Raw genomic sequence first — 22,500 nt, 5'->3', positions numbered from 1 at the left:
TCAATGTCAACAGCATAATGGTGTTTACAAGAATTTTATTAACTATCTAAAATTTCCATTTAGGGACTGCTCTTGGCCATTACTAATTTTGCAAAATAAAGCTTCAAAAGTTATCGCCTCATTTTTACAGATATCCTCATTCAATATACGACCCATTCTTTTATTCACATTCTTGCTTCTGTTACCATAATTATAAACTATCTTTTGATCTACATTTTCCACCAATAAATCCTCATATCCACCTTTAAAAGGTCTTAATTAGCCATTAAAATCCTTGAAGATTTCATTTAAACATTTCTCAGCAGCATAAGATCTATACTTTTTATAAACTCTATAAATTTGTTTTTCTTCCACACATTTAATTTCTTATGCCAGACAGGTTTGACCTATTTTAGATCCAACAGGCTGTTTTATAGGAAATTACAATTTTTAGCATAGGTTTTCAAACAAAACCCAAACAGATAGCTTACCATCCCAATTAACAGTCTGTAAATCATAAGTTGAGAGTCAGAGCAAGTTAGTACAAGATTACTCAAACTGACATTTATATTTACAGTAAATTCAAGGCAAAAAGGTCGGATGTAAGAAAAGGAAGGGATACGATATGATGAATATGGCTACTATATTAAAACAAATGCAGTACAGCATTAATTCTACTTGGAAAACTCACCACCTGTATAAAAGTTCTAGATGGCATCAGATCATAGAATTCATGTTCAGAAGTGGCGGTACAAACACTGAACTTACAGACCATATTAGAAAAGTTAAAATCTCCCAACATTATTAAGATTTAATTCCATTTTTCCTCAACAAATTCTAACATGTAGAAGCTTTCTACAACAATAAGAAGGAATCTCAAGAGGAACAGATTCCATCTCTGAGTAAGCCCATTTCATAGGGGTGGAATCATGCACAATTACAGCCACTCCTAGCCCAGCTTCTTCTGTTCTCGTACATTCATTTTTATTTATTTTTTGTACTAGCAAGTAACTGTAGATCTTCACTCTACCATGCTTCAGTTATAGTAATACTCAAGTATTGGGAAAGATACGCCAGTGCTGTTTATTCTCCATTTTTTTTACATAAACTACATACATTTGCATGATACATTTCTGTTAACCTGTTGCTTGTGATCATCTGAACAGTGTCTTGGGCAGGATGAGGTTGCAGTTTAAAAACAAAACAAACAAAAAAAAAAATGTCCAAAACGGTCTTACTTAGATGCATACCCCCCCCACAAAAACTTGGATGAAACCGATCTGTAATTATTCCTTTATATATATATATATATATATATATATATATATATATATATATATATATATATACCAGAAATTATCCAAAGTCCTGATGAGATCAATGTTCTTCTCACAAAAGCCCCATAACCATTTATTACACAGCAAAGCCTTGGCATACTGATAACTACTAAAACTTGGTGATGATAAAATTTAACTTGGACACAAATAATGAAAACATACTTTCAGTCAGCTGGTATGTGTGACAAAGGGGGTACTGAGTGAATTATTTATCCCAGCATGAAAGAATAATGGTACTAAATGGCCATCTTTTCTTTAGGACTTCATAAACTTTACTTTTGACTTACTGAAACTAGAGAGTGATCTCATGCAAATTTATGTTCGATAATGGTCTTATGGGTCTCCTGAGCATGGAATTGCTAATCACAAGTAACCCACTACCAAACGCAACTGAAAAAGGAGCAACATTTACATCTAAGTTTAGATTAAGTAACAAGAAAGTGTCCCCCAGTGGCTTTTTTTTTTTATTTCCATTCCTTAGCAGTCAGGTCTGGTGTATGGGAATTATCTGGACAAATGCTTAAGATTCCTAACCCTTTTCCCATTTCTAGTAATACTGGCATATGATGAAAATAGTCAGGAAACTATAAACATGTATTGCCCACTGGAATAATGTTATTAATGTTACTAGGGTAACAGACACATCTTTAACACTGATCTGGAGCATCTGGAGCGGTGATTCTGTTGAACACTTATGTTGCACATTTGCTTATATAACTGACAAGATTTGCAACAATAATCAATTTTCTCACCAATCCATGACAAAAGAATACCACAATTTTATACATAACTTACTATTTTAGTTCCCTTTTCTGCTGAATCACACTCGCCCACAGCATTCAAAGTCTGGCACTCCAAGTTCTTTAAAATAATGCATTTACTGCACATTGCTATATTAATATACGAGAACAAATATATCTGTAAGCCAACACATATTGCACTTACAAAAATGAAATTAACATCTTGAGGAAGATTGTCCATTACTGTGGAAAATATATTATGCAAACAATTTTAAACAAGTATCTAAATAATGAAATAGTTTAAACAGCATTCAACATTTTTTTGAGAATTAGGGGTACTGTGAAGTCTCAATCTTCTTGTGCGTGTAAAAATAGATACAAGATGCGTCTTACTATCTTTGTGGTACACAGCTGGAGCACATCTCCCCCCCAATGCATGTGTCAACTCACACCATCAGTTGCTTAAGTTACATCACAAAGCTGTCAGTAGTGGTCTAGAAACAGTGTGACGTCAATGCAGACAGTAAACCAAAAATGACAACAAAAAAAAAATGCTAGTGCCTTGCTTGGTCAAGGAAAACACTAGTGCTCTCTCACACAAGCACACGCGCACAACTATAATAAAGTTTCCAGGAACAAAACTGCCTAGTAGCTACCTATGAATTCGACTAAATTTATCAGGCTTCTTAACAGCAGGTGATATGCCATCAAGTTCCATTCCCAACATCTCTAAAATGCTGTAAGACCTCAATAATATGTGGAATGCACACAAGCTCAGGTGGACTCAGTTCCAAAAGTTTCATGTACTTTTGGTTTAGAGAAGAACAGCTTTTTTGGACGACCATTTAAAATGCTCTTTGACTGCATCACAAAGAGAAAAAAGCCTGCAGATAAGGAACCTCTGACCATATCACAACCACAGGGAAATGAATAGTCAGAAATGGGACAGTTCACAGTCTTCTTCCTCACCTTCGGATTCTAAAGAGACATGGTTTCCCCACTCTTCTTTTCTGCAGCTTTTGGAAAAATACAGGGTTTGGGTTCTTACTCCTGAAATTGGAGAGGTCACGGTACTAATTGTTTATTGATTACAAAGTCTAACACAAACAATGCAGTTGTTCAGAGGCTAGCTTTCCTAATAGATATCCATGCTACTGAAATCAAGAAGGGTGCCTTTTCCCCAACAGGTATAGTCACTAGCTGTTTCAGTTCCTTTTATATAGTTTAGCCATCAACTGTCTCCATTGCGACAAAAAGGAAAAGTTTGTGAAGGACTGCAATAAATGCAAGCTATTTCTGGACACAGAACTACTAGAGAGTCAACATCCAACTTTCATGTTTGAGGACTGACGATCTGGGAAATATTTTTTCCTTTTACATCAGTATAGGAAATGAGTGGGAGTCACACTAGACAGTAGGCTGATGAACCTGTCCTTCAGTGTCAGACGAAGTGACAACAGCTCTTTAACAGGCACAAAAGACTTCATAAATTTAAATTTTTGTTACGTCTATATATTTCTTACAATTTCCTTATCTATTTTCTTCCCTACAAATTTAGACAGGCTACACTGAAATTAAACATAAATACAAACATCCTGTCTTCTGTTCTAAATGGAACTGTAAGATTCTAAGCTCCGCCATCCAAAACCAATTTATTAAATGTAGTACAGTTAGAGTATACAAAGTGATGGTCCTTCTCTAAAGCCATCACTGAACAGAGGATCTTTAAGGAGATCTGATAGCCATGAGAATAGTCTCTCTGGGAAGGTCATTTTTCCACCACAAAACCAGTAAAAAAGAAGTTATGTCTTACCATAACATTCCATCTGTGTTGTAGATCTTTGTTCATTCATTACAGTTAGGACCTCGGTTCAGTCCTCGGAACCGATATGGCAGTTCCACAGCTCACGCAAGCCAAAAACTCTCAGTTAAGACCTACCCACAATGCCCCTTCTCCTAGTTACTCCAGATCAAATTTGCCCACCCTAGATAAAAGATGTAGTAATAGGAAAGATAGTAGGAGGCTCTGTCTGAGCAAATACCCTAACCAGGAGTTCCTAAAGTACACCAGGAGTCCAGGCAGGGGGAAGGAGGGCGGGAAGTAATGAATGAACAAAGATCTACAACACAGATGGAACGTTATGGTAAGACATAACTTCTTTATCTGATGTTATAAATATTTGTTCTTTCATTAGTTAGGACCAGGTTCCCAGCTACTTGAGTCCTGGGTGGCCCTAAGGAAGGATATTCCTGAGCACCATAGAACCAAAAGATGCTCATCCCCTGGAGGTCAAATCCAATTTGTAAGGAGATATAAAAGGTATGAAGTCTTGCCCAAGTGGTTGTTGCGCATATATCATCCATAGAGGCACTGGAATGAAAAGCTACAGAAGTAGCCATAGATCTGGTAGAATGAGCCTTTATTCTGGAAGGCAAGGATAGCTTATTCTGTTGGCAGATAAAGGTAATGATGTTTCTAAGCCAAGAGGATAAAGTCACTTTGGAAACAGGTTTACCCAATCTGGGTCCTGCAAAGGCCACAAACAATTGATCTGTTTTCTTGAAAGATTTAGTTCTGTCTAAATAACAACAAAGCTGCTGATGCACATCAAGGGTGTGCAAAAGGTACTCCCCTCTATTAGAATGCAGAGGGAAGAAAACCGGCAGCTCAATAGATTGGTTAATGGAAAAGCCAGAAATTACCTTGGGCAAGAAAGAAGGGTCAGTACGAAGGGACACCCTATCCTTGTGGAAGATCAAGTAAGGACTCTTGACACTCAAGGCCTGCAGCTCAGATACTCTTCTCGCTGGGGTAAGTGCTACTAGAAGTATGGTTTTCCATGACAAAAATTTCAAATCACATGAATCAAAGGGTTCGAAGGGAGAACCTGAGAGAGACTAAAACACCACAGTCAAGTCCCAGGGTTCTAAGGGAGGCTTGACATGTAATATCTCCTTCGAAAAGGTCTTACATAGGCAGTGTGACATAATTGAAGAATTATCACAACCATTATGAAAACTGGCAATAGCTGCTAAATGTACAGTGATCGTTGAAGCCGAGGCTCCTGCATGTAAGAGTAGTCAGGTATTGTAGGATCTAATAGGCATAGAGAAAGGGTCTAAGTTCTGGTCTTTGGCCCAAATAGAGAACCTAGTCCATTTACTAGAATAAACTTTTCTAGTGGAAGGTTTGTGTGTGGCCAGAAGAATTTCAAAAAGTCAGGCAGCCTGGCAATCATTGGAAGTGGAGGAACCAAGCTGTGAGCTTGAGACTGTGCAGGTTTGGATGAATCAGTCCCCGAGGATGAGATAACAGGTCCTGGGAATGATCCAGAATCCACGGGCTGTGAATCAGATGAGGCCATAGAAACGGGAACCAGACTTGACGTGGCCAGTAGGGAGCAATGAGGATCACTTTGCTTCTCAACCTCTGAGCTTTCTGGAGAAATTTTGGGATGAGGGGAAACTGGGGAAAGGCATACAAAAGACCCAGGGGCCAATCATGCGTTAGTGTCCCTCAGTGGTTTCCCCTGGGGGGGGGGGAGATCAGGGCAAAACATCTTCTACATTTGTAGTTTAAAGGGGAAGCAAACAAGTCACAGTAAGGCTTGCCCCAGCATTGGTGGAAGATCCAATCTGCTGTTACAGGGTTGCATCAGGATATTCCTGCTCAGATTGTCCGCAATAAGGTTGGAACTCCCAGGAATGTGCGTGGCTATAAGAAAGCAGTTGGAAACATCACCCAGTGCCAAATCCTCATGGCTTCCCGACATAGGGGGTAAGACCTGGTTCCACCTAGCTTATTGATATACCAGATGACCGACACGTTGTCTGAGTGAATTACAATGGTCCCCAAGGGAAGGGATGCATGGAATGCTTGCAACGCTAAGAGAATGCCCTCAGTTCCAGGACATATGTGCAAGTTGATCTCCATGGGGGACCAGGTGCCTTGGACAGTCTTTCCCTGGAAATGCCCCCCACCCTAACAGTGAAGCGTCCGTGGTCACAGTGGCCTGGGGAAGACAGAAAATTCAACACCAATTCAGAAATTAGAGATGAGTAAAGTGTGCCAGATAGTTCAGCGACCGAATGGTGAATGTGCAATAAAGCAGTTGTCTGAAGAAGCAATATTAAATTATTGCGAAAGCACTCACATTTTATTAAACATTTGTCTGCTTTTACAATGCATGAAATTCTTCTGCCTGTCTGGGTATCTAGTGTATTTTTGTACTTCGTTGGTTCGTTAGTGGTTTGCTGCTGGGACTTTTCTGGTTACAATTAGTTAGAAGGATGTGCGCAGATGTGCTAAACATCCACTGGTCTTTGCAAACTGTTATCTTATATGTGTAGCCATATTTAGCAATGTATATACCTGAAGTTTTTTTTTTCTTTGCTTTATACTACTTTCCTTAACATGTGCAATGGTTACATTTCTCAAGGAATTATTTTACATCTTGTACCAGTCAGTGCATTGATATTACCTGCACTTATTGTTCTTATTTTTAATACAGTCACTCCCTTTTTTCATTACTGTTTTAATGGTGCAACTGTTATGCTCCATCAATCATACTGCAGTCATTACTTCAAGCTTACTATGCCAAACTGCAGACAATTCTGCTCCACATAAACACAATAGTTTTCATGACTTACTGTTAATCTGGAATGTATTTTATTATGTCTTCATCTGCCAGAAGAAGGATACAGCATTGCTGGAGAATCTACTCAGACATTATGATTTATCACCAAACCCCCCGAAGTATATGCACCATAAAAGATCTTTGAAGACTGGCAAATTTAAAGCCTTCTTCTAACCCCCCCCAATTACTGATTTGCTCAGAAAGAATTAGGAAATTATTTTTTCAACGAATCTTTGCTTTACTGGGTAGACTATTCGCAACAGCCTTTGCAGATGTTTGCTGACATTCATACTCCTGATATTATGATGGCCACTGACAAGCCTATTTTTTATTCTTTTTTACAGTTATCAGGACTCACTAGCTGTCAAAATTATTTTCTCAGTGTCACTATCTGCAATCTACTTTTGGTTACCTAACTTAAATATTGTCCTTATCAATGCAATGTTTTCTTTAGTGCACAGCCATTTATTATACAGTACTATTACAAATTTCCATCTTTTATGATGAAAACTATTTTCATTACATGTATATTATTATAGGGCAGAATTGCAGATTTTTATGGTGATATTTTATTTTGAAGCTGCTGTTGCTTACTTCAAAGCACCGCAACTATTATTTATTACTCTAACTTTAGTATCTTTTTTCATATTATGAACAGGGATTTCTGCATTATAATGTAGCAAAATGTCATCTTATTTCAGTAACATTTTATTTTAGAATTGTTTTACAATAATACATTTTACTACATTTTGACATTAATGAAAACATGATATCTTGCTACACTTGATATTTAAAGCAAAATTAACACATTTGAATGGTTTTCCAAGAATTCCTATAGAGATACTTTACATGGATTATGCACACTTGTTTGACTGCCACAAGCACTCATCCCTGCAGGGAGCTCAGAGTGTAAGAGCCAAAAAGAAGACAAAGTAATACAAGATATTGACAGAAAGCAGTACATCATCCAATTTCGCTCAGTAACAAGCAAGTACTAATTTGCAGTGGTTTCTAACAGCAATAGTGCCACTCTCTAAATAAATTCTGACCAGGAAGAGAATAATACAGAAGAGTAAAACAAACATTATAAATTTAACAGTAGTTATTTGGAGAAAAGTTACTGCGATAGTAAAGCACTCACAGTTGTACACAAATGTACTGAACAGTTTCAAAGCAATGAAATTACACTCACCCAAGTGATCAGCAATCTTGTAACCAGATTGACTTTTTAAAGGAATACTTGATCAACTGGGTGGGAGGGGGAATTATTTAGTAATTCACAGCTTGTAAGGTGGTAGTCTTGGGGATCAGTTCCGCCACTGCTCACCATCTTTGCTTAGGGGTTCACACTAGGCTCCATCCTGGGTTCACATTTCATTTACAATGTTATATGCTATTTGTTGTGTAGAGGATATCTCAAATATACTTTTTCTTTCCCAGGAGAACAAAACTTACTATGAATTCAATAACGAACACTGAATAACATTCTGACTTGGCTAAAATATCCAACATACTAGCTACAAGTGAAACAAAATGGAGTTTATATCCAAGATACATAATCCTAAAGTGGTCCTCACTAAACTGCCAACATTTCAGGATAAGGTATTTGCAGCTGCTAACTCAGAATACCACCATCTAAGAACATCAGCCATATTAAGCACTTTATTTTATCCAATATCTGACCACTGTACAAGCCATGTTATTTTTCAACTTGATTACCGTCACATCTTTTCACAGAACTTTTAACTACCCAACATATCATCGTCTAACAACTGCAGACTCTTCAACAGAGAGTTTCTAGACAGGTGCACAAAATTCAAATCCTGCATTCTCTCCCCTGGCTTCCTCTTACAACCTGTTACACAATCTTCCCATCAAGTATACAACTGTATTTAATGTCCTTGTGGTAGCACTTTAAGTTCTGCGTAATAAGGGTCAATTCTACTTTACAGGACATTTGGTAAGGCACTGCCATTCTTAGAATCTGCACTTGGTTAGCATTGTGTTGGTAATGATTTCCACCTAAATATTCAACTCATCAAGTCTTACTTTTTTTCTTACCATCTCTCAGGACCTGTGCGAGTTGCCACCTAAGTAGCTTTGAAATGTAAAAGGCCTAGTTAAATAAATCTATTATAACTCTTTAAATTCATATTATATTAGCTTAGTCTCTACAGCTTTACTTTATATTTTGTTGTGTGTTCTTATTACATTTAGGTTTTATATGGCTACCTTAATAACTACATACGCACTCGAAGCTCTCCTCAGTATGGAGAACATCGATATCTGTGCTGTGACAGAAACCTGGTTCAAGGCTCCAGAGAGCACCCCAGCACTACCAGGCTATATCTCATATCATGCTTTTCGGCCCCAAAACCCGGACCGAACCACAAAAGGAGGGGGAGTTTCCATATTTATCAAGGATATCCACACCTCCAGGTTAGTGGCATTGCACGAAGTATCGGAGACCATCCAAGACTGCTTTTCAGTTTATAGCATCCTACAGACCATCCTCTCAAAGTCAGGAATCCCATTTGGCTTTCCTGAAAACATTGGAGAACATGAAGATCTCTCCGAACACCATTATATTGGGCGACTTCAACTACCCAAACATTGACTGGGAGCACTACTCAAGCCCCAGCACCTTAGCCCAAAGATTCCTGGAAATTATAAACTCAAATGCTATGGAACAACTAGTCACCACTCCCACAAGAGGGGACAACATACTAGACCTGATCATTACCAACATGGGGACTCTATGCTCCACACCGGAAGTATATCCCTCATTGGTAAGATCAGACCATAAATTAATTTCACTGGATGTCCACATCCCGACCCCACCCCCAGCCCAGAAAACCACAGTGAAAAACTTCTCAAAAGCGAACTTCTCACTTCTCAAAACCGAAGTGGAATCCTTCAAGGCCCCAGGGCCAGTGGAAACTACAGCCCAAACTGCAGAATCCTATATAAATGCATTCTACGGACATCTCCAGGAATGCATGGATCATGCTATCCCAAACAAAACCAAGACCCAATCATCCAAAGGCAGGCCCAGTCTGGTGGACCCCTGCCATAAATAAACTGTACAACAGAAGGAGGAAGCTACTACATGATAGAGCAAAATCCCTAATAGGGAAGGCACCTCTGAACAGTACTAGCAAAAAATTACGATCCCTCATAAAATCCTCCAAGGCCAGCTTCGAGAGAAAAATTGCACAGGACACCAAAGACAATCATAAGGCTTTTTTCAGTTATGTTAGAAACCTGGGATGCAACTCCCAGACTTGTTCTGAGTTGATTCTAAACAACAAAAAGTACACTGAACCCACAGACATCGCCAATATCCTGGCAGACAGGTTCAGTGCAAACTTCTCCACCCCCCCCCAAAAGAGCAAGTATCTATCCCAGCAGAGGGCTGCCTCCCAAACATCTCAGATGCTCAGGTGAAGGCTGCCCTCTCCAAAGCAAAAAACACTGCTTCCATGGGACCAGATGGCATCCCAGGTTGCGTCCTACATGAACTACAAGAGGAACTAATCCCTCAAATAAAACAGCTATACAATCTCAGCCTCACTACAGGATATGTGCCCACAGAATGGCATACAGCAACAGTGGTCCAACTCCACAAAGGTGGAGCCTCTACGGACCCTGGAAACTATCGCCCCATAAGCCTGACTAGCTTAGTCTGCAAGGCTATGGAGAGGATCATCATGGAGCTCATAAACAAAGACATTGGCTACCTACAGACACTAGATCCTACCCAGTTCGGCTTTGTCAAGGGCAGATCCTGCCTTTTGAACCTGGCTGACTTCTTTGAAACAGTCACCAAAGCCATAGATGAAGGGAAGGTAGTCCACACAGCCTATCTGGACCTTGCAAAGGCATTTGACATAATACCCCACTTGGGCATCATAGATAAGCTATCCAGCTTAAATATAAACCCCTGTGTCACAAGATGGGTAGCAAACTGGCTCAAAGACAGAACCCACAGAGTGAGAGTTGCTGGAGCCATGTCAGACTCGAAACCGGTCACAAGTGGCGTCCCACAGGGTTCTGTCCTGGGACCACTCTTGTTCGGTATATACTTTTCAGAGGTACAGGCAAACGTGGGAGGACTATGGCTCACCAAGTTCGCAGATGACTGCAAACTGGGCACCATAATCAACTCTCCAGCTGACACAAACATCCTTCAAAAAGGTCTCACAGAGACAGATAACTGGTGCCAGTGCCATGGTTTAAAGCTAAATGCCAAAAAATGTATAGTCATACCCTTTGGCAAAAACAATGTGCCCACAAATTACCACATAGGCAGAAACCCATTAAGTACAGAGAAAGTTATTAGGGACCTGGGGACCCAAGTCGATAGCAATATCTCCTTTGAAAACCACATTGCCAAAGTGGTTAGAAAGACCTTCTACATAGCCCACCTCATCACAAAGGGTTTCACATCTAGATCAAGAGAGGTAATCGTGCCCCTTTATTCATCCCTCATCAGGCCCATCATAGACTACAATGCCCCTTTTGGGATGTACCTTACCCGACACCTGCAGCAATTAGAAAGACCCCAAAAGTATCTCACAAAGAGGATCAAGGGTCTCAAACAGATGCCATATGCTGCTCAGTTAAAAAAACTCCAGCTCTATTCAGTTGCATACCGCCTACTTCGAGGCGATCTATGCCTGACATACAAAGCTATGTCAAATCCAGAATTAATGGACATGCTCCACCTCAGTAAATCTAAATCCCTTAGAGCCACACGCTCGAGGGACTTGAACCTCAGCATAGAAATAAATAGAACTTGCTGGAGGGACAGGTTCATAACCCAGAGGCTCCCTTCGCTCTGGAATAGAATCCCAGTTCATGTGAGGCAGAGCACCTCACTGAATCTCTTCAAGAAGAATCTCGACAAGTGGATGGGGGATCGTAGGTTTGTCCCAGGGATTACTCCCGTGTCACTATTAGACAGAGGCACAGTAAACTAAACCTTAAAAATGGCACAGTATACTCAAATCGGGGGGGGGCGTAAGCCATACAGAATCGGGCTAGGCTTATAATTGCCCCAGGGCAGATAGCCTAGTATGAACCTATAAATAAAATTTAAAAGTGAATCACACACACGAGCAGAGGAATGTTTGGATTACCGTTTAATACAAAAAGGTAAAAATCAGTATTTTTTCGATCATTCCTTATTAGCATGTAAGCGTAACGAGCCATAAACACATGGGAATGTCTAAAATAAAGTATACAGCAAAGATTTGTACGCAGCATGCTTACAGATACGAGCATCCCAACAGCTGGAAAGATGCTTACATTTTTAAATATTAAAAGGGTAGAGACAATAATATAGAGTCCAAGTACAGACACGAATGGGTCAAGCTACATCACTGCTTTGTGTGGGATACTGAGGGCTATACAGCGTGACACGTAAAACGTTAGAACTCGTATTAGAAAGTAAAGTGGAACAAAACTAACACAATCCTATCACGCCAAGCTGAAGAAAACTCCTCAGTTGTTTCACTGTCATAAGAAACCCAGAACTAAATCTTCCTACCTAACAAATAAGCATGGACTTCTAACAAGACAACGCATGTACACCGCACAGACTTTCCACGTTCGATCAGCGTCAGACTGCTGAAAACCAATACGAACCCAATGAAAAGCACTATCGTAGTTTAACAAACCCGAACTATTTAATATTAGACACATAACTGCACTACTGGTATTTAGTTCCGGATGGATACTGCCGCTTTTAACATCGAGTTCCGACACAAAAGTAGCCCCCCCCAAGGACTTTTCAGCTTCACACGTTAATAGACGTTTGCGTTTTAAAGCAGCAGTGACTACAGAAAAGAAATTGCCTAAGAGAATGCAGCAGTGGTGTGCTCGCGCACAAAATATCAGCTACACAAAAAGCCCTTAACAAGTGCGTAAACAAAGAGAAATAACACAAAAAATTGTACTAGAGAGGAAATGCAGAATCAAAGTCCGCTGAATGACGGCGCTCCTAACCCAGGCTCCTCCTCTTATCCTGTTCTCAATTCGGGTCGCCAAGTGTTATGTTTCGTCTTTTAAAGGCACAGGTGTAACTTGGCTGTAAGGCGTCAACTGGGGCCAATGATAGTTGTTGATGGGTAATTTGGAGCCCTAATTCGATTAACTACAGTCTGTAAGGCAAATGAGAATCTGTTATTTGCCTGCAGCCGTATCGTGGTTTAGCAGGTATTGTGCAGTCTTCCTTGAAGTATGTAGAGTCGGAGAAGGAGAGCAAAAGGCATATCAAGATGATGTTTTTACTTGTAAGGAAATGGGTTGTCACAAAGACGGGTTCAGTAGTGGTGTTAGGGAAGAACTAAAATGAGCGTCCATAAATATAATTTGGTAAGTTATTTGATTTGTGTAAGTTCTTTGCATTTTGTAGCTTATTATTTAGCGTGATTTTAGTAAATCATTTCATTGATGTTATCTGTAGTTATTAGATTTCTGTGCTGTGCGAGAGATCGTGATATGTGTCCCATATGGTAGCATGACTGAACACCACGGGTCCTAGTATTATACTCTTGCTATTCGTTTATGTGTACCACAATGCTGTATTTCAAAATTAGTGGAAGTTTAAAAGGTAGGCAAACTATTCCACGAGACTTGATTTTTTTTTGTTTCTTTTCATCTTGACCGGCGCATCTAACACCTGCTTCCAAGGTAAAGTAAGCAGAATAAAAAAAAAGCAAATGTTCTAGTATTGTAATCCGTTAGCGCTGTAATTGAAAACCGTCTAAGTGTTTGTACATTAGGAAAAAGTGAATATTCTGTATTTTTCAGGGTTGTACCACCTTCCAAACTGCAGATTCGATGAAGTTACATATGTAATAGCTAATAATAAACCAACATAGTAATGTAATTTTTTGGCACTAGGTAAATATGAACATCATTGACTTTTTGCTAAATGAGTATAGAAAATGAAACTACCTGCCTTACTGTAAAATCAATTTTGTGAATGTCTTTTATCTTGATGTGTCAAAAATCGGTACTAGAAGTTTGTTTTTGTTTACACAATATAGATTATTTATCAACTGATGTATGTTACTAAAATTGTAAGTATCTATAGTTTTCATTGTTTCAGAACAGAAAGATATATTTTTATTCCTTCAGTAAGCCAATAAATAAATTAAAGAACAGTAGCTGTTTTCAGGGGTGGCCAGGTAACAAATGAGTGACGTGTTCAACCTTACTGTATTTCTACCTGATCCCCACTTATTCCTGTCAACTTCACAGTTTCCTTCTCTGCTCAGCCTTAAATCTCTTAGTTGCTCTCTTTTTAGAATGTCTTGGATGTGACCATTCACAGGTGGGCCTCCAATTTCTTGGAAAATCTGCCTCCCACTGACCAAAGCTTGGAGTCTTGGCGGCAGGAGATCAGATGTGGAGTTGTGAAGGAGGAGCCAGGAGTCATAGGTTCATGGGTTCGTACTTTAGCAGTCAGTCTAAGACAATTAAATGCCTAGCCAATAACCAGATAGTGACTAAAGGGGAGAATCAAACCTTGTACTTTGTGTCTGTGAGGTGAACACCTTAACCATTAGGCTAAATCCTGCAATAAAGGTCTCATCAGGGATTTGAACTCAGAACAAGTGAGAATTATAACCATAGAACAACAAATGTCATGCTATTATTAATGCAGTAGCCAGACAAGATCCCTAAATAAGGGAGTGTGCAGTGATGCCGTTCTACCTCACGCATGCATCTTCCCATCAAGCACTGGACATGGCCTTGAACTCCTCAAAGAGGTGACTGTAAGGCTCCTGGTCCAATTCCCCAAATCTAGGAGAGCTGGAGGTTAGCTGATTCATTTTATTCCCCTTCCCTGGTCAACCCTGCCTGCATCTGTTCCTAAACTAGGTGGCTCACAGAAAAAAATGGCCACCCTGCCTTTGCACTTTGACTGCCTGTGGTTATGATATTTTTTGCATGCCATAGATTTTACTGCTGTTGTTTTCTTCACAAGTCAAGATTTTTTATTTATTTTACTGTACGTATTTAGCTTTGTAAGACAATTGAACACAAGTGGGTATTTTCAGGGGCAAACCAGTACCACTGTCTGGTTAATTGAGTTGTTCAGAGTCTCAAGGGAAGCAAATGGAAGTGTAAGAAACCAAAGCCTGTATCCAATGGTAATAGGTAGGAGCTCATTAACAGTTCAGAGTCTTCATCATCTCTTCTTGCTGCCAGTTACAGTTGTTGCAAAACATATTAAAAAAGACAGAGGAAGTATGTCTAGATTGCTGAATGTGCAACAGTAGATATGTGGGATTTAGTTCCAGTACCAATAGTTAATTGGTCATTTTATGGAAAAGGCTGACATAGTCAAAGTACGTTTCCAAGTCTGGTTAAATTAAGTTAATTTAATTAGTTATGTTAAATTGTATGAAGGGAGTTGGCATGACATTTACAATCTGATCTGCAGTGTCTAATAGTTCATAGCAGTACTTTTACCTTGGCAACCAAATTTTGCAACTTCCTTAAGACTGTTTCCTGTTTTCCAGATGTTGTTTTCCCAGAGACTTCTTTCAGCTGTCTAACTTTATGCTGTCCAATGAACCACTTGACCTGTTATTACTGATCTGATTGTTATAGCTTTATGTTAGTCAGACAATGTGCATTTCCTGTTACAATAAGATACAGAGGACTTCTTGTACAAAATGACATTAAAGAGTAGCTTAGCTTGCATGCCTGGTGTTATTGTTTTCACGTGTATGTAATCTTGCCATAGGAAGATTTTATTTATTTGTGTTTCCAATGTTTGCATTCCGGCTTGCTTATTCCCCCAGACCCAGTCTCTAATCATTGGTGCAAATTGGCATCTGACCCTCATCCTTTTTTAAGGTAGAATCTCAAGAAGATGATGTTATGCTGCCCTCAGAAGTAAGTCATTAAGTTGTAAGTAATGATACTAAGAGTCCAAATGTATGCCCTGTGCTTTCACTTTCATTAGACTTCATCCAACACTCATCGTTTTCTGTTTCTATATCCAGCTGCTTATGCCACTGATAGGTGGCACTCTGTAGTTGTCATTTGTATTTGTTTATTTTGTTGTGCATATGCTGACCTTCTCTTAAGCCATTTAACTGGGACACAAAACCCTATTAACAGATGAAGACTGAAATGAGGGGCTACCTCCTCTGGATGAGTAATGTGGCTGTTTTCAATTGTGATGCTTTAAGCTTTCTGAGTTATGCTTCACTAATATTGACTTATTCTAAATTCTCTATCTGCCCCTGCCATGTAAAATAATTGTTGTTACAAGTAATTATTACAAGTATGTGACTGTCCAATTTAAAGCAATGCGTAGTGTGTCAGCAGTTGAAATTTCCATTTTTTGAAAAGGGTGCCTACTGTGAATCTGAGTCTTGCTAGAGAGATACTGTTTTTAGATGCCACACTTCCAGCTGCTGAGCTATTAGAGTTTTTTTTATATTTTTGACTTCTATCTGATGTTTAAAAATAACTAAAAATGTCTCCACCTGGCAAAAAATTATGTTATTGAAAGATTTACTGTGGGCTTATTTAAGTGTGAATTGTGTAATGCTTTATAGCATTGTAGTGTGTGTGTGTGTGTGTGTGTGTGTGTGTGTGTGTGTGTGTGTGTGTGTGTGTGTGTGTGGTTGCAGTTGCTTTCTCCCAGTACAAGCCTTTGAGAAGGCTTCACTTATATCATGCGTGTTTCTGTAAGAAATGTTTTCTTCCATTACTTGTGATGGAAATACTCCCTGGGAGAAAAAGTAATTTTTTTCTGTAGTGCTCTCAACTGGAATATTAATTAATTCCAGAGATCCAAGCTCAGTTTAGAAAAGAATTGTAAGAGCAATCATGAAACAGACAGTACAAACCAGAGTTGTGTCACTTCAGTGTGCGTAGAAGGCAAAGAAAGGGCTACAAATCAATTGTCATGCTCACTTTTGTATGGCAGAAATCTTAAAATAGAATGGTGTACCTAATGTAAGAGCCAGGGATACAAGTACATGTATTGTAGTGTTTCATATACATATAACAATGTGCATTGAAAAAGTTGAGCAGCAGAGAAATGCATTATCAATGGTGAAGCAACAAAGTCTCTGGTATGTGATAGTGAAGGGCTCGTTTGTAGGAAGAAGAATATTCTCTCTCTTTCTGTGTGTGTGTCTGTCTGTCTCTCTCTCTCTCTCTCTCTCTCTCTCTCTCTCTCAGCCTAGGAAATTAGAAAATTGTGCTCAGGGCTTATAGGTTTACTGTACCAGTACTGTGGTCAGATTGGCCCTGTGAGAAAAGCAGGCCACTTGTACAGCATCATAAATCAAATATGTAATCTATTCGTCAAGGTTTTTCTTAAACTGATTAATGTCATGGGATGCTGTTATATAATTTGGCTAGCAAAGTTTTCACAGCAAACATCTCTACTGAATGGCAAACACCTCTCATGATATTCCAGACTTTTTTTAGCGACAGTATGTGTTTTGTGAATTTATACTGGACCATTTCTGGAACTCTCTAGCTAGTATTTTGTGCAGGTATAACATTAATGTTGTATTCTGACATATTTCTGAATTTGACCTTGTACAAATCAGCTTGCTTAACCTTAACCAAGACAGTTTGTGATTTATTACTCTGCCAATTTAATTAACCTAAAGAACAACCTTATAGCTGAAAAGAACTTTGCAAATGGTTATTTGACTTAAGTACCAAAAGCCACTACTAGGCTTAATTGCACTGCTCCACTGTAAGCCCTAAATTGTTGGCCATGGTGACATAGTTGTATAACTTGATCGAATTAGACAGTGTAGACTTGTCTTTATTAAAATCATCAGTCGATGCCTAAAGTGTAAACATTGGTACTAGTAACAAGATCTCTGCTAAAAAAAAAGAGCTACTGCTCAATCTAGCTATTATCAGTACCTGTTCCACCTTGTATATCACCATAATGTTAGATATTGTCATGTACGAGGTCCAGACAGTGCATAATGTTAGATATTACCAAGTACTAGTTCCAGTGCATAACGCTATATATTACCATGTAATAGGTCCAGTGCTTGAAATATTATGGGTAATAAGTAGTGATCTGAAATTTTCAGTGTTGCTGCAAGAATGCAGTCTCATCCCATTGAACAATGTTGCTTAATATTTAGCAGTGTTTTCTAGATCTGTAGTGTTAAAGAACAGAATTATCTTTATTTACTTGAACAGTAGCACCTTGATTAATGCTAGCTCCAATTACACTTCTAAAATACTTTACTTTGAGATTCAGCATCTTCCTTTGGGTAATCTAATAGAGCATTATCTAGTAGTAGGGGATCAGTGTAACTTTTCATGGTTTGCAAACTTGTAATCTTTGTTTCCAGGTTGCCGGCCAGTCCTCTATCATATTTGGCTTTTTCCGGTTTAATTTGTGCCTGTAGACAACTTGAAAGTGTTCTAAATTTTTCCTATTAGTGGGGTACCTTCTGCATGTTTAAAATGCTCCCTCTTTCAGAATAACTGCACTAAAATGATAACTTAGCTTTTTTCCTATGTGTTGTAAATACTGCAATACATTTGACAGGGTAAATAATGTTTCTTCAGTGGTCCTTTTAAATAAGAGTAGTAAAAGGAAATTGGAGAAATGGGGAAGAAAGCCTTTTGTAAAGTGTAATAATATGGCAAGCCAACCGTTATATTTGCAGAGACTAGTGTAAAAGTACTTGATTTTTTTGTTGTTGTTTTCAAGGGGAAAATAATGGACAATGCTGTAATACTGATTGTATTTTTGAGGAAGACGAGTTTAATTGTTTTCAAATGTGTGAATTTTGAAATCTTAAAGAATTAAGTCCTATTTTAGAACTAACAAGTTTTTTTTTGTGCCCGTGAGTTCAACTGAGAACTGGTCTTCTAAGACTAAAAATTGACTAAGATTGGCTTCATAGGGTTGGAATACTTTTGTAAACGTTTTCAGGAGCTATTGCCTTGGTTGACATATATTTTACTTCCCTTTTTTATCACTTTTACTGCATAAATAATAGTAAAGCAAATAATGTAACAACAACCAAAGTATAACAAGAAGAAAAGAGAAAATGTTGACTAAGCTTTTATTTCAAGGTAGTAAGGCAGAATCATTTAGAACATAGTTGTTTTTTTTAATAACCAATTATGAAGGAGTCTTCAGATCTTAAAACTCACCAACAATGAAATTAGGTCATCCAAATGTTCTCTTAAAAATAATGCAGACTTTAGCTTCTTTAAAGACATTTTCACAAAGGAGAAAATTAGAACAGTATTAGCAAAGGTGCAGTTTGTTAGCCGCACTATGACGTGACAATTCTCACAAAAATGGATAAAAATAAGTATGTTTAGCTTGAGAAGAATAATCCATTGTGCTGTAACATGAGCTGTGGGTAAAACAGTTTAGAAAATGACATGCATAATTCTAAGAGGGTTGCTCTATATCTTATTCCAGCTTAGAGTAAATGGAACTAAACATTTCTAGCTATCTTAGATTTGGAGTTAATGAATTGGTAATGTCTTAGCAGAAAAACTGACGTTTTATATATGTTGAATACTGAGTGGAATTTAGCTGTCACATACACACACACCAGACATGTGTGTGTGCGTAAAATGACAGCAAGATAATAAGGTTATGAACATAACCCACTGGAATGCCAAGGTTGACATATATCTGACAACCCTCAGTTCCCTAAGGAATGGAAAGATATACAATTCTCAGATTTACAAGTAAAGGAAGATGATTTGTGAAAATCGTAAGTGTTTTTGAGGAGCATGTCAGAATTGTGAACCAGTGGTTGCAACAGTAAGTAAAGGCTTTGAAAACTCTAGTAAAACTGTCTTGCTTCTGGAATGCAGCCATCATACACCCAACAACTGAAGGCATTGTCAGCCTAGGTAAAGTTTAAAAGGTACAAAAACAGACAGGAACCACTCAAATAAACACAATAATTTTAATATCATAGGTTCATAGGTTCATACTAGGCTATCTGCCCTAGGGCATTTATAAGCCTAGCCAGAGTATGTTTGGCTTTCGCCACCCATTTTAAATTAATTTTGCTATGCCCTTTTTTGAGGTTAGTATACTGTGCCTCTGTCTAACAGTGACACAGAAGTGATACCCGGGGTAAACCTATGATCTCCCATCCACTCATCAAGATTCTTCTTGAAGAGAGTCAATGAGGGACTATGCCTAACCTGGACTGGGATTTTATTCCAGAGTGAAGGGAGTCTCTGGGTTATGAATCTGTCCCTCCAGCATGTCCTATTTATTTCAGTGCTGAGGTTCAAGTCTCTCAAGCGTGTAGCTCAATGGGATTTGGATTTTTTGAGGTGCAGCATGTCCTTAATTCCGGGTTGGACATGGCCTTATATGTCAGGCACAGGTCACCTCTGAGCAGGCGGTATGCCACTGAGTAGAGCTGGAGTTTCTTTAACCGGGCAGCATATGGCATCTGTTTGAGCCCTTTGATCCTCTTGGTGAGGTATTTTTGGGGTCTTTCCAGTTGCTGCAGGTGTCTGGTAAGGTACATCCCAAAAGGGGCATTGTACTCAATTATGGGCCTGATGAGGGATGAGTAAAGAGGCACGATGAACTCCCCTGATCTAGATGTGAATCCCTTCATGATTAGGTGGGCTATATAAAATTTTTTCTAACCACTTTGGCCACGTGGTTGTCAAATGAGAGATTGCTATCAACTTGGGTCCCCAGGTCCCTAATTACTTCTTCTGTACTTAACGGATTACCACCTATGTGGTAATTTGTGGGCACTTTGTTTTTGCCAAAGGGGATGACTATACACTTTTTGGCATTTAGCTTGAGGCCATGGCTGTGGCATCAGTTGTCTGTTTCTATGAGGCCCTTTTGGAGGATGCTTGTGTCGGCTGGAGAGTCTATTATGGCACCCAGTTTGCAGTCATCTGCGAACTTGGTCAGCCACAGTCATTCCATGTTGGCCTGTACCTCCGAGAAATATATACCGAACAAGAGAGGTCCCAGGACTGAGCCTTGTGGGACACCACTTGTAACTGGTTTGGAGTCTGACATGGCTCCAGCAATTCTAACCATGTGGGTTCTGTCCTTGAGCCAGTTTGCAATCCATCTAGTGACATAGGGGTTTATATTTAAGCTGGTGAGCTTATCTATAATGCCCGAGTGGGGTATTGTATCGAAGGCTTTTGCGAGGTCCAGGTAGGCTGTGTGGACCACCTTCCCCCCGTCAGTGGCCTTGGTGACTGTTTCAAAGAAATCAACCAGGTTTAAGAGGCAGGATCTGCCCTTAACTAAGCCGAACTGGGTAGGATCCAGTGTCTGTAGGTCCCCAATATCTTTATTTATGAGGTCCACGATGATCCTTTCCATAGCTTTGCAGACCAAGCTAGTCAGGCTTATGGGGCGATAGTTTCCAGGATCCGTTGAGGCACCACCTTTATGGAGAGGGACCACTGTTGCTGTACGCCACCCTTTGGGCATATATCCTGTAGTAAGGCTGAGATTGAACAGTAGTTTTATGTTTGGGTTTAGCTCTTCTTGGAGTTCATGTAGGATGCAGCCTGGGACTGTAGCACCTCGTGTATAGTCTTCAAGGAGTGTAAAAAAAACACTAATAAACACCATATAAATACACCCACCAATAAAAATACATATATAATTAAATCAATAACTTACAGTTACAATCCAAATTAAGACCCAAGGTACAGTTTGCAAGGCGAAACCTGTAAATATAAGGTGTGTGTGTGTGTGTGTGTGTGTGTGTGTGTGTGTGTGTGTGTGTATATGTGTGTGTGTATTTAAACTTTGGAAACGTGGTTAGTATACAAAGGACTGAGATGTTGAGTCTGTCCTTGCATTTTAGAAGGCTTTAATTTATGATAGAAAAATGCATGTAGATTTGGAGAACCAATAAACCTCAATGTTTGGTGTTCACTTCAGCCAGTTCCTAAATTCTTTCTCAAAAGACAAGAAATTGTAGAAAGGGGAAAAGAAAAGCTTAGGAAATGTATTAATTTTGAGAAATGACACCTTAAAAAGTAAAGACTCTTTTTATACCCTTCCATCTCTCAAAATCCCTTTTTCCACCAAAATTTATATTTTGATTGAACAAATTCTGTTGATGAGGAAAACACAACTAAGTATTTTAGCTTTGTGGCCATTTCTGTAGAAGAGAAATCTAAGATAATTAGATGAAAGTAATTGTCATATAAAGCTGAAAAAAGACATGTATCCATATTGCTAACAATGATAAATTTTTACAAAACAAAAAATAGCCCACAGAATAAGGAAGGTACAAGGACAAAAAAAAAGTATAAATTAATAGTATGGCCAGTTCTTTTATCACAACCATAGGGATTAGGGAAAAACTCTGCCTGTGTGTCGTCAGTTAAGACAAGGAGTCTGGAAGGTGGATTACTTGAGGGAGTGGCAATCGTCACTCTGTCATTGCACATGACACTGACCAAGTAAGGATCCTGATTGGCTTTGCAGACCTGATGACTTCTCTGCTACTGAAATTTGTGTATGACAGGATGATTCCATGATTATTAGAGGAGTGCATGTTAGAATGTAGCTCAGTAAGGAGAAATTAGGAGCCATGGCATGTGTATGGTGACTAGGGGAATACCCAGAGAACTGAGCATCACAATAGCTGGAAGTAATAAAAAGTATACACGATCGTAATCTTGGAAGGCCTGATATTTTTAATAGTTCTTATGTTGTAGACAGTAACGTAAGTACATGTATAGTAATAGAATATAATACAAATCATAGCAAACCTATTCCATTTTCATGAATTATACATATGTTTT

The 22,500-nt window shown here is 38.9% G+C and overlaps 2 protein-coding genes across 4 annotated transcripts in view; one reads left to right on the top strand and one right to left on the bottom strand.

Moving 5' to 3' along the window:
- Nucleotides 1-12,714, bottom strand: part of NCDN (neurochondrin) — an 851,702-nt gene extending 838,988 nt beyond the window's left edge. Inside the window, exon 1 of one of the 2 annotated variants that reach the window (XM_044059491.1) lies at nt 12,654-12,714. Coding sequence is in view for 1 of the 2 variants with exons in the window: in XM_044059482.1 (XP_043915417.1) it covers nt 12,245-12,399 (155 nt within the window). In the remaining variant the exon portion in view is untranslated. Of the gene's footprint in view, nt 1-12,244; nt 12,470-12,653 lie in introns of those variants that run through there. The other variant, XM_044059482.1, reaches the window with a different exon arrangement.
- A 37-nt stretch (nt 12,715-12,751) lies between these two features.
- The window catches only part of KIAA0319L (KIAA0319 like), a 1,767,873-nt gene continuing 1,758,124 nt past the window's right edge, over nt 12,752-22,500 (top strand). The window contains exon 1 of one of the 2 annotated variants that reach the window (XM_044059468.1): nt 12,752-13,071. In XM_044059468.1, coding sequence (XP_043915403.1) covers nt 13,048-13,071 — 24 coding nt within the window. In that variant the 5' untranslated portion in view covers nt 12,752-13,047. The remainder of the gene's footprint in view (nt 13,072-22,500) is intronic. The other variant, XM_044059462.1, reaches the window with a different exon arrangement.

Source organism: Protopterus annectens, chromosome 1.part2, assembly GCF_019279795.1.
Source record: "Protopterus annectens isolate FY-2018-M chromosome 1.part2, PAN1.0, whole genome shotgun sequence".
NCBI classification, from domain to species: domain Eukaryota; kingdom Metazoa; phylum Chordata; order Ceratodontiformes; family Protopteridae; genus Protopterus; species Protopterus annectens.
Note: the sequence above shows the minus strand (reverse complement) of the source record. Positions and strands in the feature narration are given on the sequence as shown.